The sequence below is a fragment of the Emydura macquarii genome, unplaced genomic scaffold, assembly GCF_026122565.2.
Source record: "Emydura macquarii macquarii isolate MOO-44397 ecotype Brisbane River unplaced genomic scaffold, CSIRO-AGI_Emac_v2 contig_1551, whole genome shotgun sequence".
Classification (NCBI taxonomy): domain Eukaryota; kingdom Metazoa; phylum Chordata; order Testudines; family Chelidae; genus Emydura; species Emydura macquarii.
Window position 1 is genome coordinate 3,336,261 of NW_027131688.1, and position 12,173 is coordinate 3,348,433.

The following is a 12,173-nucleotide window of genomic DNA, read 5'->3' on the forward strand; positions in this document are numbered from 1 at the left end:
AAACTCAGTTCCTTTATTGAGCAACTTCCTGACTGTCACAAGGACCAATTCAACGCCATAGTCAAGTTATTTGCCGAGAAGATAGACACATCCCTTCACACATTGAAGGATTTTAGGGAAATTCTTTTGTCCGTCGGGATCTATGCTCCGGCCTACAAGAGAAAGTACAGCCCTCAGCGACTGTTCAAGCCCCACTCATTACAATATCATAAGAACATAAGAATGGCCATATTGGGCCAAACCAATAGTCCATCTAGCCCGGTATCCTGTCTTCTGACAGTGGCCAATGCCAGATGCTTCAGAGGGAGTGAATAGAACAGATAATCTTCAACTGATCCGTCCCATCGGCCATTCCTAGCCTCTGGCAAACAGCAATCCCTGCCTATCCTGGCTAATAGCTATAGATGGACAAATCTGGTATGAACTTATCTAGTTCGTTTTTGAACCCCGTTATAGTCTTGGCCTTTGCAATGTCCTCTGACAAGGAGCTCCACAGGTTGTGACTGTGCATTGTGTGCAGAAATACTTCCTTCTGTTCATTTTAAACCCTCTGCCTATTCATTTCATTTGGTGACCCCCTAGTTCTTGTGTTATGAGGAGTAAATAACACATCTTTATTTACATCAGTCATGAGTTTATAGAGCTCTTTCATATCTCCCCCTTTGTCGTCTCTTTTCCATGCTGAAAAGTCCCAGTCTTATTAATCTCTCCTCATATGGAAGCTTTTCCATACCCCTCATCATTTTTGTTGCCCTTTTCTCTATTTTTTTTCAGTTCCAATATATCTTTTTTGAGATGGGGCAACCAGATCTGCACGCAGTATTCAAGATGTTGGCAGTACCATAGATTTATAAAAAGGCAATACAGTATTTTTTGTCTTATTATCTATCTCTTTCCTAATGATTCCCAACATTGTTAGCTTTTTTGACTGCCACTGCACATTGAGTAGAAGTTTTCAGAGAACTATCCACAATGACTTCAAGATTTTTCTTGAGTGGTAACAGCTAATTTAGACCCCATCATTTTATATGTATAGTAGGGATTATATTTTCCAATGTGCATTACTTTGCATTTATCAGCATTGAATTTCATCTGACATTTTGTGGTCCAGTCAAGTTATCTAAAAAATTACACAAAGTATACACTCGTAGATGTTATAAAATGCTGTATTGAGTTGTAAATTAACATATTTTAGTGATCATATTAAACCATTGTTTAAGAAATATGTGAAGAAGTATCAGTGGGAAACTTGATATTTAAATCAATGATTTTCTCTTGGTGATTTAAATCATGATTTAAATCAATGATTTAAACCACCTTGATTTAAATCAATCCACCCTGATACCATCTGGTCCTGGTGACTTATTACTGTTTATCAATTGATTCGAAAACTACCTCCAATGACACTTCAATCTGGGACAGTTCCTCTGATTTGTCACTTAAAAAGAATGGCCCTGATTTGGAAATCTCCCTCACATCCTTATCTGTGAAGACCGATGCAAAGAATCCATTTAGTTTCTCCACACTGGCCTTATCTTCCTGGAGTGCTCCTTTAGCATCTCGATCGTCAATGGTCCCCTGATTGTTTAGCAGGCTTCCTGCTTCTAATGTACTTACCTCAGCAAGAAGGCTAGGGGAGAGAGCGGCTATGATGGTGCATGCCCCCTTTCACATTCTTTGCTTTTAGTTTTTGTGTCTTTGGCTAGATGATCTTCAAATTCTTTTTTGGCCTTCCTAATTATATGTTTACACTTTACTTACCAGAGTTTATGCTCCTTTCTATTTTCCTCAATTGGATTTAACTTCCAGTTTTTAAAGGATGCCTTTTTGCCTCTAACTGCGTCTTTCACTTTATTGTTTAATCACAGTGGCACTTTTTTTTTGGTCATCTTACTATGTTTTTTAATTTGTGTCTACATTTAAATTGAGCCTCTATTATGGTGTCTTTAAAAAGTTTCTATGCAACTTGCAGGGATTTTACTTTTGGCACTGTACCTTTTAATTTCTGTTTAATTTCACATCTGAAATTCACTTCTAAGGTGACTTCTGCTTTTCATATAAACCAGCTTATTCAGCTTCCAACCTTTTATCCTAAACCTCATCAGGATAGTAGGGAAGTCATCCTCCATACGCACAATGTGAGGAGAGCCTTGGCCTTCTATTTGGACAAAACAAGAGCTCTCAGAAAATCTCTGACAAAGTGGGTTGCAGCCCACGAAAGCTTATGCCCACAGAAATTTGTTAGTCTTTAAGGTGCTACAGGACAATCGTTGTTTTTGCAGAAAATCTCTGAGGCTCTTTCTCTCCATTGCAGATAGGTCAAAGGGTACAGTGATTTCAGCTGAAAGACTCTCCAAGTGGGTCTCAAACTAGGGATGTAAGTGGCTAAACGTTTAAATGGTAAGCAGCGGTCTTACTGTTTATTAATTAGTTTAAATGTTTGCCCTCGGGGGACTGGCCAAGCCCAGTGCGCTTCCCCGCGAGGGCAGCGTGCTGGGCTCGGTCCCTTGCCGCGAGCGAGAGCTGCCCAGCTGCGGCTCTGCACATGCCGGTGGGGGGGGGGGACGAGGGAGCCAAGCTCAGTGCGGCTCCCCTCATCCCCCGTGCATTTAACTGTTTAAACGTTCTATTTTTAGAAGTTTAAATGGATTGTTAATAAAATGAATGTTTATGTCCCTATCTCGAACTCTATCAAGCTATTACCAGATGCATAATGTACTTCCTCCCCATCTTCAATACACACGCACTTGACGAGATCAATTTCCTCCTCTTTTGCCTTTTCCAAGGGTTTCCCTATATCGGAAATCTGCAGAGCAGCTACCCGGGCATCTGCACATACCTTCGCAGAACATTATGCCATCTTCGGGGACTCGGCTGCAGATTCCAGATCCGGTGTCACAGTGCTATTATCCATTACAGACTCAACTCCCAATTCCCAGCCTCTGATCCTTGTGCGCCAATCCCGGTGTGCCTGCTGCAGCTTATACTCCTCATCCCACCACCCAGAAGAGGCACGGCTTGCCAGTTGCCTACAGTGGGATCAGTAATGACACAGAGTCAAAGAATGACCAGTTACTAGCCCTACAGTAACTCTGGTTCTTTGAGGAGGTGTGGTCGGTGCAGATCCCAGGATCGGCTCTCCATTCCTATTTCAGGACTTCTCTGCTAACACGGGCTCAGAGCTGTGAGGGGACTGACCAGGGGCCCTGTGTGCTCTGGCCTTTATGCCCTCGGACAGGATCGTGTGTGCCGCCCAGCAGACATGGCTATTCAGAAGAATCTGATCTTGCCTGCATGTGCGCTTACAGTTGGATCCACACTGACATCATCTCAAAGAACCACACTTTTAGGGTCTGGTAAGTAATCATTCGTTTTAAATAACCTACTTTAAAATGCCCAAATGCCTTTGATAGGATGATTTTCTATTTAGATTTTGATGTTTATCTAGCTGAGAAAGTTGACTTCCTGTAAATGTTGGACTACTGTTCCAGTTTGTCTGAATGTTAAGTGAATAACAGTAATCTTTTCTCCACCTCCCAATAGAGAGATTACAGAAGCACGTGAAATTACAAGAAAACCAGTTGCTCGTAGTTCACTAGAAAGTGCAGAATATGTTAAGGTCATTACGGGTTTACTGAATGCAAAAGACTTCCGGGACAGAATTAATGGAATTAAACAGCTATTATCAGATACTGAGAACAATCAAGAACTCGTTGTTGCGAACATTGTGAAGGTAACTGTATATAAAAACATCCTCTTTCGAAGGCCCATTAGCTTCATCCTGATTCTCTGTGGGAAAAGCCTTGATAATAAGAATGTACTGGTTCAAAGAGTCTCACTACTAAAAACATTGGTTTGTTCTTTTATTATGTAAATCTGACAAACAGGAGGGTCCCAGAGCAAGTGAGGAATAGATCAGGCCTGGCTATTGATTAGATAAGGGAGGTACAAAAAGAGTTGGAAACAAATGGGGAAAGAGAGAGGCTTAGAGCTGTGTCTTAGGTAGAGCTGGAAAAAGAAGGAATTGGAAAGATTGGGGAACGTCAGACATGATTGCAGAATTAAGCATGGAGTAATTTTTCCAGTAATGTCAGTTTTCTTCTCATCTTAATTCCATGTTAAATCTGTGTGTGATTCAAACAAGAATCTATTACCCAGTTTGGATTTTCTCTGTTTTTTTTTCAGTACAGTTTTACTGCCAGTGTGCGAGTACTTGCCTTTTACCATATCGTGTTTTCGGAAGCTGTAGACTGCATCAGTTTAAATAACTCCTGAGCATCTTAAGCAGTCTTTGCCGTGGCTTATTTATTTCTATTGTGGTAGTTGGGGTCGGGGCCTGATTGTGCTAGGTATTGTATAAAGGAGGATGTGGTACCTGTCTGAAAATCTTAAACTTTAAAAAAGTAAACATGCGAAAGGTAGAAGAGAGACATACAATCAAAATTAGTACACCAAAAACCCTATGTTGTGTGTGAATTAAGATTGCTCTGTACAGAGCATAATTTACACAAAATGCAAAAAAGCAGGGAAATTAAAAGTTAATGCATCTACTGTGCCACACCTTTTACTACTGCCCTCAGAGATGCACACCTCATCTCTAGAAAAATCACCAAACAAGATCATACACCACAACCTTAATCTGTCCCAGGAGAGATGCCAGCCATCCAGCAGCCTCCTTCCCCAAACACCTCCCCATCATAAACTGCTGGACTTTCCTCTGCTTTCCTCTCTACCATCTGTTCAGCATAGTTCTGGAAAGTTTCACTCACTTGTGTTTGGGGACTTGAAGGAGAAGAGGTCTATTTCTGTTTTTTCTCAAGAGTTAATTTGTTAGTATCAGTGGGGTAGCTGCATCCTGTGTACTTACTCGGGAATGCTATTTTTAAGGGAAAAATAGTAACCTTGAATAGATTGGGTTAAAACCCTAGCAGAATCCCTTTACTTTTAATGGAGTCCTGCAGGAATCATTGGCTCCATGCGATTCAATATCCTTATCAGTGATCTAGAAGACAATATAAAACCAGTAAAAAGGGCTCATTAGACGAAAAGGTCTAATAGTTGGAAGTTAAGGCTAGACAACTTCAGACCAGAAAATTAGGCACAAGTTTTTACCAGTGAAGGTAATTAAGCACTGGAACATCTTGCCTAGGGTTGTGATGAATTCTCCAACACCTGAAGTTTTTGAATTAAGGCTAGATATCTTTCTTAGAGATGCTTTAGCTCAAACAAAAATTGTGGGGTTGATACAGAAATTACGGAGGTTCTGTGTATGGCCTGTGTTATGCATGAGGTCAGACTAGAGGAACATAATGGCCCCTTCTGGCCTTAAAAATCTATACATCTAGAAATACTTATTGTGTCTGTTTTGTCATTACTTCAAGAAGGCAAAAAAGCACTTTGGGATACTTATTCTTTACCATTTTGTGTTGTGGTAGTATCTCAGGGTTGTAATACTAGACCAAAGCCGCACTGTGCTAAACACTGCACAAACATATGTCTCTAAAATGCTATGGGACGGGGACACTCTACTCTTCTTAGAATGAATCCCTGGATTTAGCATGTTTCAGTGGGTAGCCTTGTTTAAAAAAATCAGTAGAACAGAAAATACGGCTGTCTGATCAAAAGTTACAGAAGGCTAGTGTAATGTCATTGTGTTGTCTGGGAATGACTAGAGTACATATGGACTGAGATGAAATTAAACTATATACAGTATAAAAATATCAAACACCATTTCACCTTGGTAAAAAAGGATAAAAGCCCAAATTATTGCACATCCAAGTCTTGTTTTGATAAAATACAAAACTCAAGTTACTCAAATAATGTATGAGAAAAACATCAAACTTCTCTAACTCCTGTGATATTTGTACACTTTTTCAGATCTTTGATGCTTTCAAGTCTCGCTTGCATGACTCCAACAGCAAAGTAAATCAGGTAGCTCTGGAGACTATGTATAAGATGATTCCTTTGCTGAAAGATAATTTATCACCTGTTATCAACATGTTGATTCCAGCCATGGTAGACAACAACCTGAACTCCAAGAATCCTGGGATCTATGCTGCTGCCACAAATGTTATTCAAGCTCTTTGTCAACATTTAGGTAATTAACTGTTTGAAGGAGCCAGTCTTTATAAAACTGTTTCTACCAAGCCATTGTAGATGTGCTAGGGAGGAAAGGGTTTAAGTAAATTGATAAAATCAGCATAGATTCACTTTGGTGACAGTTAGGAATGAAAAAACAGAGACTATCCGTTCCCTTTTCCACCCTGCACATTCACAACTGTTAGGCTGTTTGCCCTGATCAGTGCTGCTTTAAGTCTGTCTATATAAATCGGGAAGGGCCCAGTCCTGCAGATTGAAGAGCACGTGCTATGCAGCTGAGTGCCCCTAACTGTAATGACATAGAATTTAAAAGCATTAAGCAACTTTAAGGACTAGACCTATGAGTAGTAATGTAGATGTTCACAGCCTTGCTGCCATCTACCTTTCTAACTCTCTGCAATGTGTAGTAGTTGTTAGTTCTTATAAGAAATCAGTTCTCTTATAGCTATTCATAAAAATTCACAAGTTAAAATAATCCTTTGAGCTTCAATGAAGAAAGAGACTTCCTACCTTAAGTCACTTTAGTTCAGTAGTTTTATTTTACAAAATAATTTTAACTTGCCTATATACTTTTTTGATGTATAAATGTGCTTATTCTGGTGGTCTTTAACATTGTGTATTCTTTGAATTTAGATAATTACTTGCTTCTCCAACCATTCTGCACAAAGGCCCAGTTTTTGAATGGAAAAGCAAAACAAGACATGACTGAAAAGCTTGCTGGTAAAGTTACATCTTGCTTTGCAAGTTCACTTTTACTTGTATTCTATTCTCATTCGCCAAACTCACTTCTTGATGATATTGGTTGTGTTTGTCACAAAAGCAATAGTGTTGCATTTGGCAGATCCGCCCTGCAGTTCGCAGAGATCATGCATATTGCCCGTGAAGTGATTCTCATGCCACATGCTCTCTGTCAGAAGAAACAGTTAGTACTTTTAAGCCGAAGGAGCAGGCATACTAGTTGGGCAGATACTCCTGCAAAGGCGCCATATAATAAGATAAATGATAGTGTAACTTTAATGGTTCTTTCCAAACTCTTAATTAGATTCATCTTGGATTGTGCTGTCAATACTTCCATAACTGAAATACGTTATATTGTCACTTGACCCCTGATCCAGCACCATGGTCAGTACAGGCAGCCCTCTGCATCTTTGTGGAACAAGCCAAAAGACTGGGACCTGTAGGAGAGGTTTGCTTGCTATTCTGTCACGTGTGGTGCTGTCTCTGTCTCTTTTCCCCCTTCTGTATCTTTGGGGTAATCTTACAGCACATTAATCATGTAAAGTAAAATCTCCCCTTCTAGTGTCTGGTTAATTAATATATAAATTAATTGCTTGCATGGGAACCCCCCTCCCAGGCTTACCTTGTCTTCAGTTTTTCCCAGACCATTCACTAGGAGATGTAATTAATCCTCCTCCTTCAAGTGAATGGGAGCATGTGCCCCATGTGCCTTTGATCAGAGATTAAAGGTAGCAGTGCCCTTTCCACCCACACATGTGCTCTATTCTGCCTTGTGCTCCGCACCGTGGCTCTATAGAGTTGTGCAGGGAAACCAACTTCAGTTCCTTCTCAGCTGCCTTGGCTTGAGATGGAACCTCAGCAGTGTTTCCAAGTTGAGCTTATCTCAACTGTATTTTTTCCCATAGTTTTACTTAGCTTAGTTGTAGTAGTACAGTAGTAGTTAATAGGTGAGAATCATTGTCCTTCCAGCCTGTTTCTCTGAGGAAAACTTCAGATTGCTAGGAGGGTATGCATGGCTCACCAGGTTTTAAATGTTGCCTTTTGTGCTGGAAGGTTATCCTAGTGAGTAATAAAAGTGTAAATTTTGCCTGGCTTTAAAATTGAGAGCCGGAAAGAAAGGGGAGATTGAATTGTGCCTTCTCATGATGAAGAGCTCCCTCTGTCCGGCTTCTGACCCAGGGCAGGAGACCTCCCTCTGTACTCTGGTCTCCGAGCAAGTTGAGCACTTCAGCACAATGCTCCCCCAGAACTTCTAAGAGGAAAACTCAAGAATCCTCTTCAAAGGCTCTAGGAAAGGAAGCTTGGGTTCACCAGGTAGGAAATCTACTTCAAAGAAAACCCAGTTGCCAACTGAGACAACTATTTTGGTGCCCGCCAGTTCCCGAATCAGTACCCACAAGCCTGGAGGTTCTTTAGATGCTGTGAACACCTCTAAACCCAAAGAATCTAAGGGTTCTGTCTCCAGAAGATCATTGGTATTGGTAGGGGATCAAGGCGACAAAGAGAAGATGACTCCTTCTAGGTCGGTACTGGTAGAATCAACCCGGCTCTCGGTACCAACCATTTCGGCACCACAGAAAAGACCTAACTATCATCTCAGAGCACATAAAGCCTACAGTAATGCCTTCTCCCTGTGCCACAATCATCTCTGCTCAGGCTGCAGGCTCACTACTGACTACCATGTTGGTACCGCACGAGTTTAGATTTTCACGGGACCTCACAGAGGTGACAGAGATGCCTGACTCTCCTTTGTTCGGTACCAATCCATTATCAATACTAAGGATCTCTAGGTCTCCAGACATTCACCTGATATCAATTTCTTTCTACTGGTGCTTCTCCCCTACAGAGTGACATTGCAGATGATAATGGGGATTTCTCATTGATTTCTCAAATTTTGGTTCAGGGTTTCCCTCCTCGCTATCTGGAGTGTTTTTCCAGAAACTTCTTTGGAGATGGAACATGTTTGAGAAAGTCACCCTCTAGCTCCATTCTGGTGGCCTGGGCACTCTTAGATGTACCCAACTATACTGTATGGGCTCCCTCAATGGCCATTCTGGGATTCATGGTCAGCATACCGCTAACAATTCTCTAGGACCACTACCATCACAATAGGTGTAGACAATCCTCTCCCTCCCCCTGCTCGCTCTTTAGAAGGCCTGAACCAGGAGAAGAGACTTTCAAGGATCAAGAGGCAAGAGCGGACAAGAGAGGTCATCCTACTAACCAACATCTCTTCTTTATCCCCAGATGAAGCAATCATGACTCCTCCTCCATCCCTGGCTGATGATATCATAGTTCCAGGATTTCTTTACAAGAATAGCAGACTTCTTATAAATACCACTGGAGGTTAAGGAGTCACAACATAAACTGCTGGATATTCTTCATATAGCGTCGTGCCTGAATTGTGCTACCTATTAGTAAGACTGCTGGATCTTGCAAAAATAATCTGGTGTACCCCAGTGACAATACTACCCGCTTGTTAAAGGGCTGACAAAGAATAAGTTCCACCTAATCTTTTGGAGTTTCTGATTTCTTCTTCCAACTCCGTAGCTGTAAATGAACATGGAAGGCAGCACCATGCTAACTCAATGCCATACAACAGAAATCAGCAGTGTCTCATTGTATATGGTCGCAAGTCATATTCCTCTGTGACTCTGCAATTTAGGATTGCCAACTATTAGGTGTTGATTTCAAAATATAATCATGCTAACTACTCAAAGTTTGATTCGTTTGATGAGCTTTTACCACCCGAGCAGTGTGACCAATTTCAGGCAATCATTACAGAGGATCAGCTTCTTGCCAGAACATCACTGCATGTCTCACTGGATGCTGCTGATAGAGCTGCTCACTCTGTTTCCATGGCGGTAGTCATGAGAAAAGCCTCCTGGCTTCAGCTCTCAGGATTTCCGAGGGAGGTCCAGAATACAGTTGTGTATCTTCCCATTGATGGCTTAAAAATGTTTGCAGAGAGTACCGATGAGTGTCTGCATACTTAAAAGATTGCAGGGCCACTCTGCATTCACTGGGAATTTACATACCTGCATATAAACAGAGATCTTGTCCTGTTCAATTCTCTGGCTTCCAGAGACCTTATGAACCTCAACAAAACAGGCAGAAAGGTTCCAGAAAAAGAGTCCATTGCTGCACAGGCATCAAGCTCACCCTCTTCACTGAAACACGAAGTTTGATGTGGTAGTTGAGGTTCTGAATTATCTCCCCCTTTCTTCTTACTAACTGCAACAGTAGTTCACCTACTGTGCCTTCACAGTAATTCATGTGCCCTCCTTGCAGCGGGACCGCCTTTTTCACTTCTGACAAGCATGGGAGTATATCACTACGGATAAGTGGGTTTGGTGATCAGATCAGCAGGATACTCCATCCACTTTACTTCCCTCCATCCCAACCACCTTCCTCTTCCCTCTTCAGGGACCCCTTTCACAAGCATCTTCTAAAACAGGAAATAGACTCCCTCCTGAACTTAGGTGCAGTAGAACCAGTTCCAGTCCAACACAGAGGAAAGGGGTTTTATTCCAGGTACTTCCTGGTTCCAAAAAAGAGAATGGCAGTTGAAGACCCATTCTAGATCTAAGGCTTCTCAACAGATTTGTGAAGATACAGACATTCAAAATGATAACACTTTGCAGCAGTGATACCATTATTGGATGTAAGGGACTGGTTCTCTACTTACAAGATGCATATTTCCATATAACGGTTCACCCTTCCCACAGAAGGTTCTTATGTTTCACTCTAGGTCAGAACCATTTACTATACTGAGTGCTTCTAGTCAGCCTCTCGTCTGCGCCCAGAGTGTTTTTGAAGGCTCTGTCAGTGGCTTATATTCACAGAAGAGGAATCTTAATATTCCCATATGCCGACAATTGGCTGCTAAAAAGGTGTTCCTATACAGCAAGACCTCAGTGGCCACTCAGAAGGCCATAGCACTATTTCTCAGCCTGGGACTACAGTTAAACATTCAAAAGTCCACTTTGACCCTGGTGCAAAGATGGGAGTTCACAGTTTACCTTGATAAGACAAAGCTTACCTCCCAACGCACAGGTTTACAACCCTATCAAATTTAGTCACTTCAGTCCAAGTCAATCTCCAGATATTGGTCAAAAATTATCTCCTGTTGTTGGGGCATATGGCAGCTGTTTTTTTTGTGATAAGCCATGTGACGCTGAACATATGATGCCTCCAGGGGTGGCCCAGAACTGTTTTCATTTGCTGAGCAAACACAGTTTGAACAAACCACTCTGTTCCTACTGCCGTAAGGAAGTCCGTTGACTGGTGGAAAGAGCCTCACAATGTTGGTGCATGAGTTCCCTTTGCTCTGCTGTCTCCAGTGATTGTAATAACAGATGCATTCCTATTGGGATGGGGAGCACATCTCAATACTCCAGGTTAGGTGGTCATGTCATGAGACCACTCGACACATCAACTTGCTGGAACTCAGGGCAGTCAGAAATGCCTGTTTCCATTTTATGCTGTTGACCAAGGAAAATATGTGAAGATTATGCTCCCTCTGGCCTGAAGCAGAGAGACTCTGAAATTTGTCCATGCAAAGTCACATCAGCATCTCAGCAGCTTACCTTCCGGGCAATCAGAACACCACCACTAATACCCTCAGCAGAGGCTTCTCTCGGGATCACGAATGGGAGATAAATCCCATTATATGCCACTGCATATTTCAGTGTTGGAGTGTCCTGCAGATAGACCTGTTCTCCATGGCCAGAAAAAGGAAGTGTTTTCAGCTCTGACTGAGAGAAGGACTGGGCTGCCACTCTTTGGGAGATGCCTTTCTCGTTTGTTGGACGTTGGGTCTGTTATATATGCTTCCTTCAACTCCTCTACTACCCAAGGTGTTGATTAAGATAACGAAGGACAAGGCCAGAGTTTATTCTGGTGGTTTTGACGTGGCCAAGGCAGACATGGTTTTCTTACCTCAACCATTTGGCTGCTTGTCAACCGATCACCCTCTACAGACCATCCGTCACCACCTCTCTCAGAATGCCAGTCAAATTCTTCACCTCAAACCTCAGGGTTCTTTGCCGCAAAGCATAGCAATTCGATTTATGGGGTTAGAAACAACTTGTTCTGAGTAAGTGAGAAGAATATTGTTATGTAGCAGCAAGCAGTCTCCCCATAATATTTACCTACAAAAATGGATGAGATTCAGCCACTGGTGTGACCTAAGACACCTTTCACCTGTGTCTTCTTCTCTGTCAGATATACTAGATAACATCCTAGGACTGACAAAGACAGGTTTGTCTTTGAGTTCTTGTATGGCACATTTTGGTAACCATTCTGTTTCCTGGTGGAGTGCTTTTCGGTGTTTG

At 41.9% G+C, this 12,173-nt stretch overlaps 1 protein-coding gene across 1 annotated transcript in view; it reads left to right on the forward strand.

Annotated features, from left to right (window-relative positions):
• The window catches only part of TOGARAM1 (TOG array regulator of axonemal microtubules 1), a 77,092-nt gene that overhangs the window by 58,739 nt on the left and 6,180 nt on the right, over positions 1-12,173 (forward strand). The window contains exons 19-21 of the mRNA XM_067554704.1: positions 3,544-3,733; positions 5,878-6,097; positions 6,733-6,819. Coding sequence (XP_067410805.1) covers positions 3,544-3,733; positions 5,878-6,097; positions 6,733-6,819 — 497 coding nt within the window. The remainder of the gene's footprint in view (positions 1-3,543; positions 3,734-5,877; positions 6,098-6,732; positions 6,820-12,173) is intronic.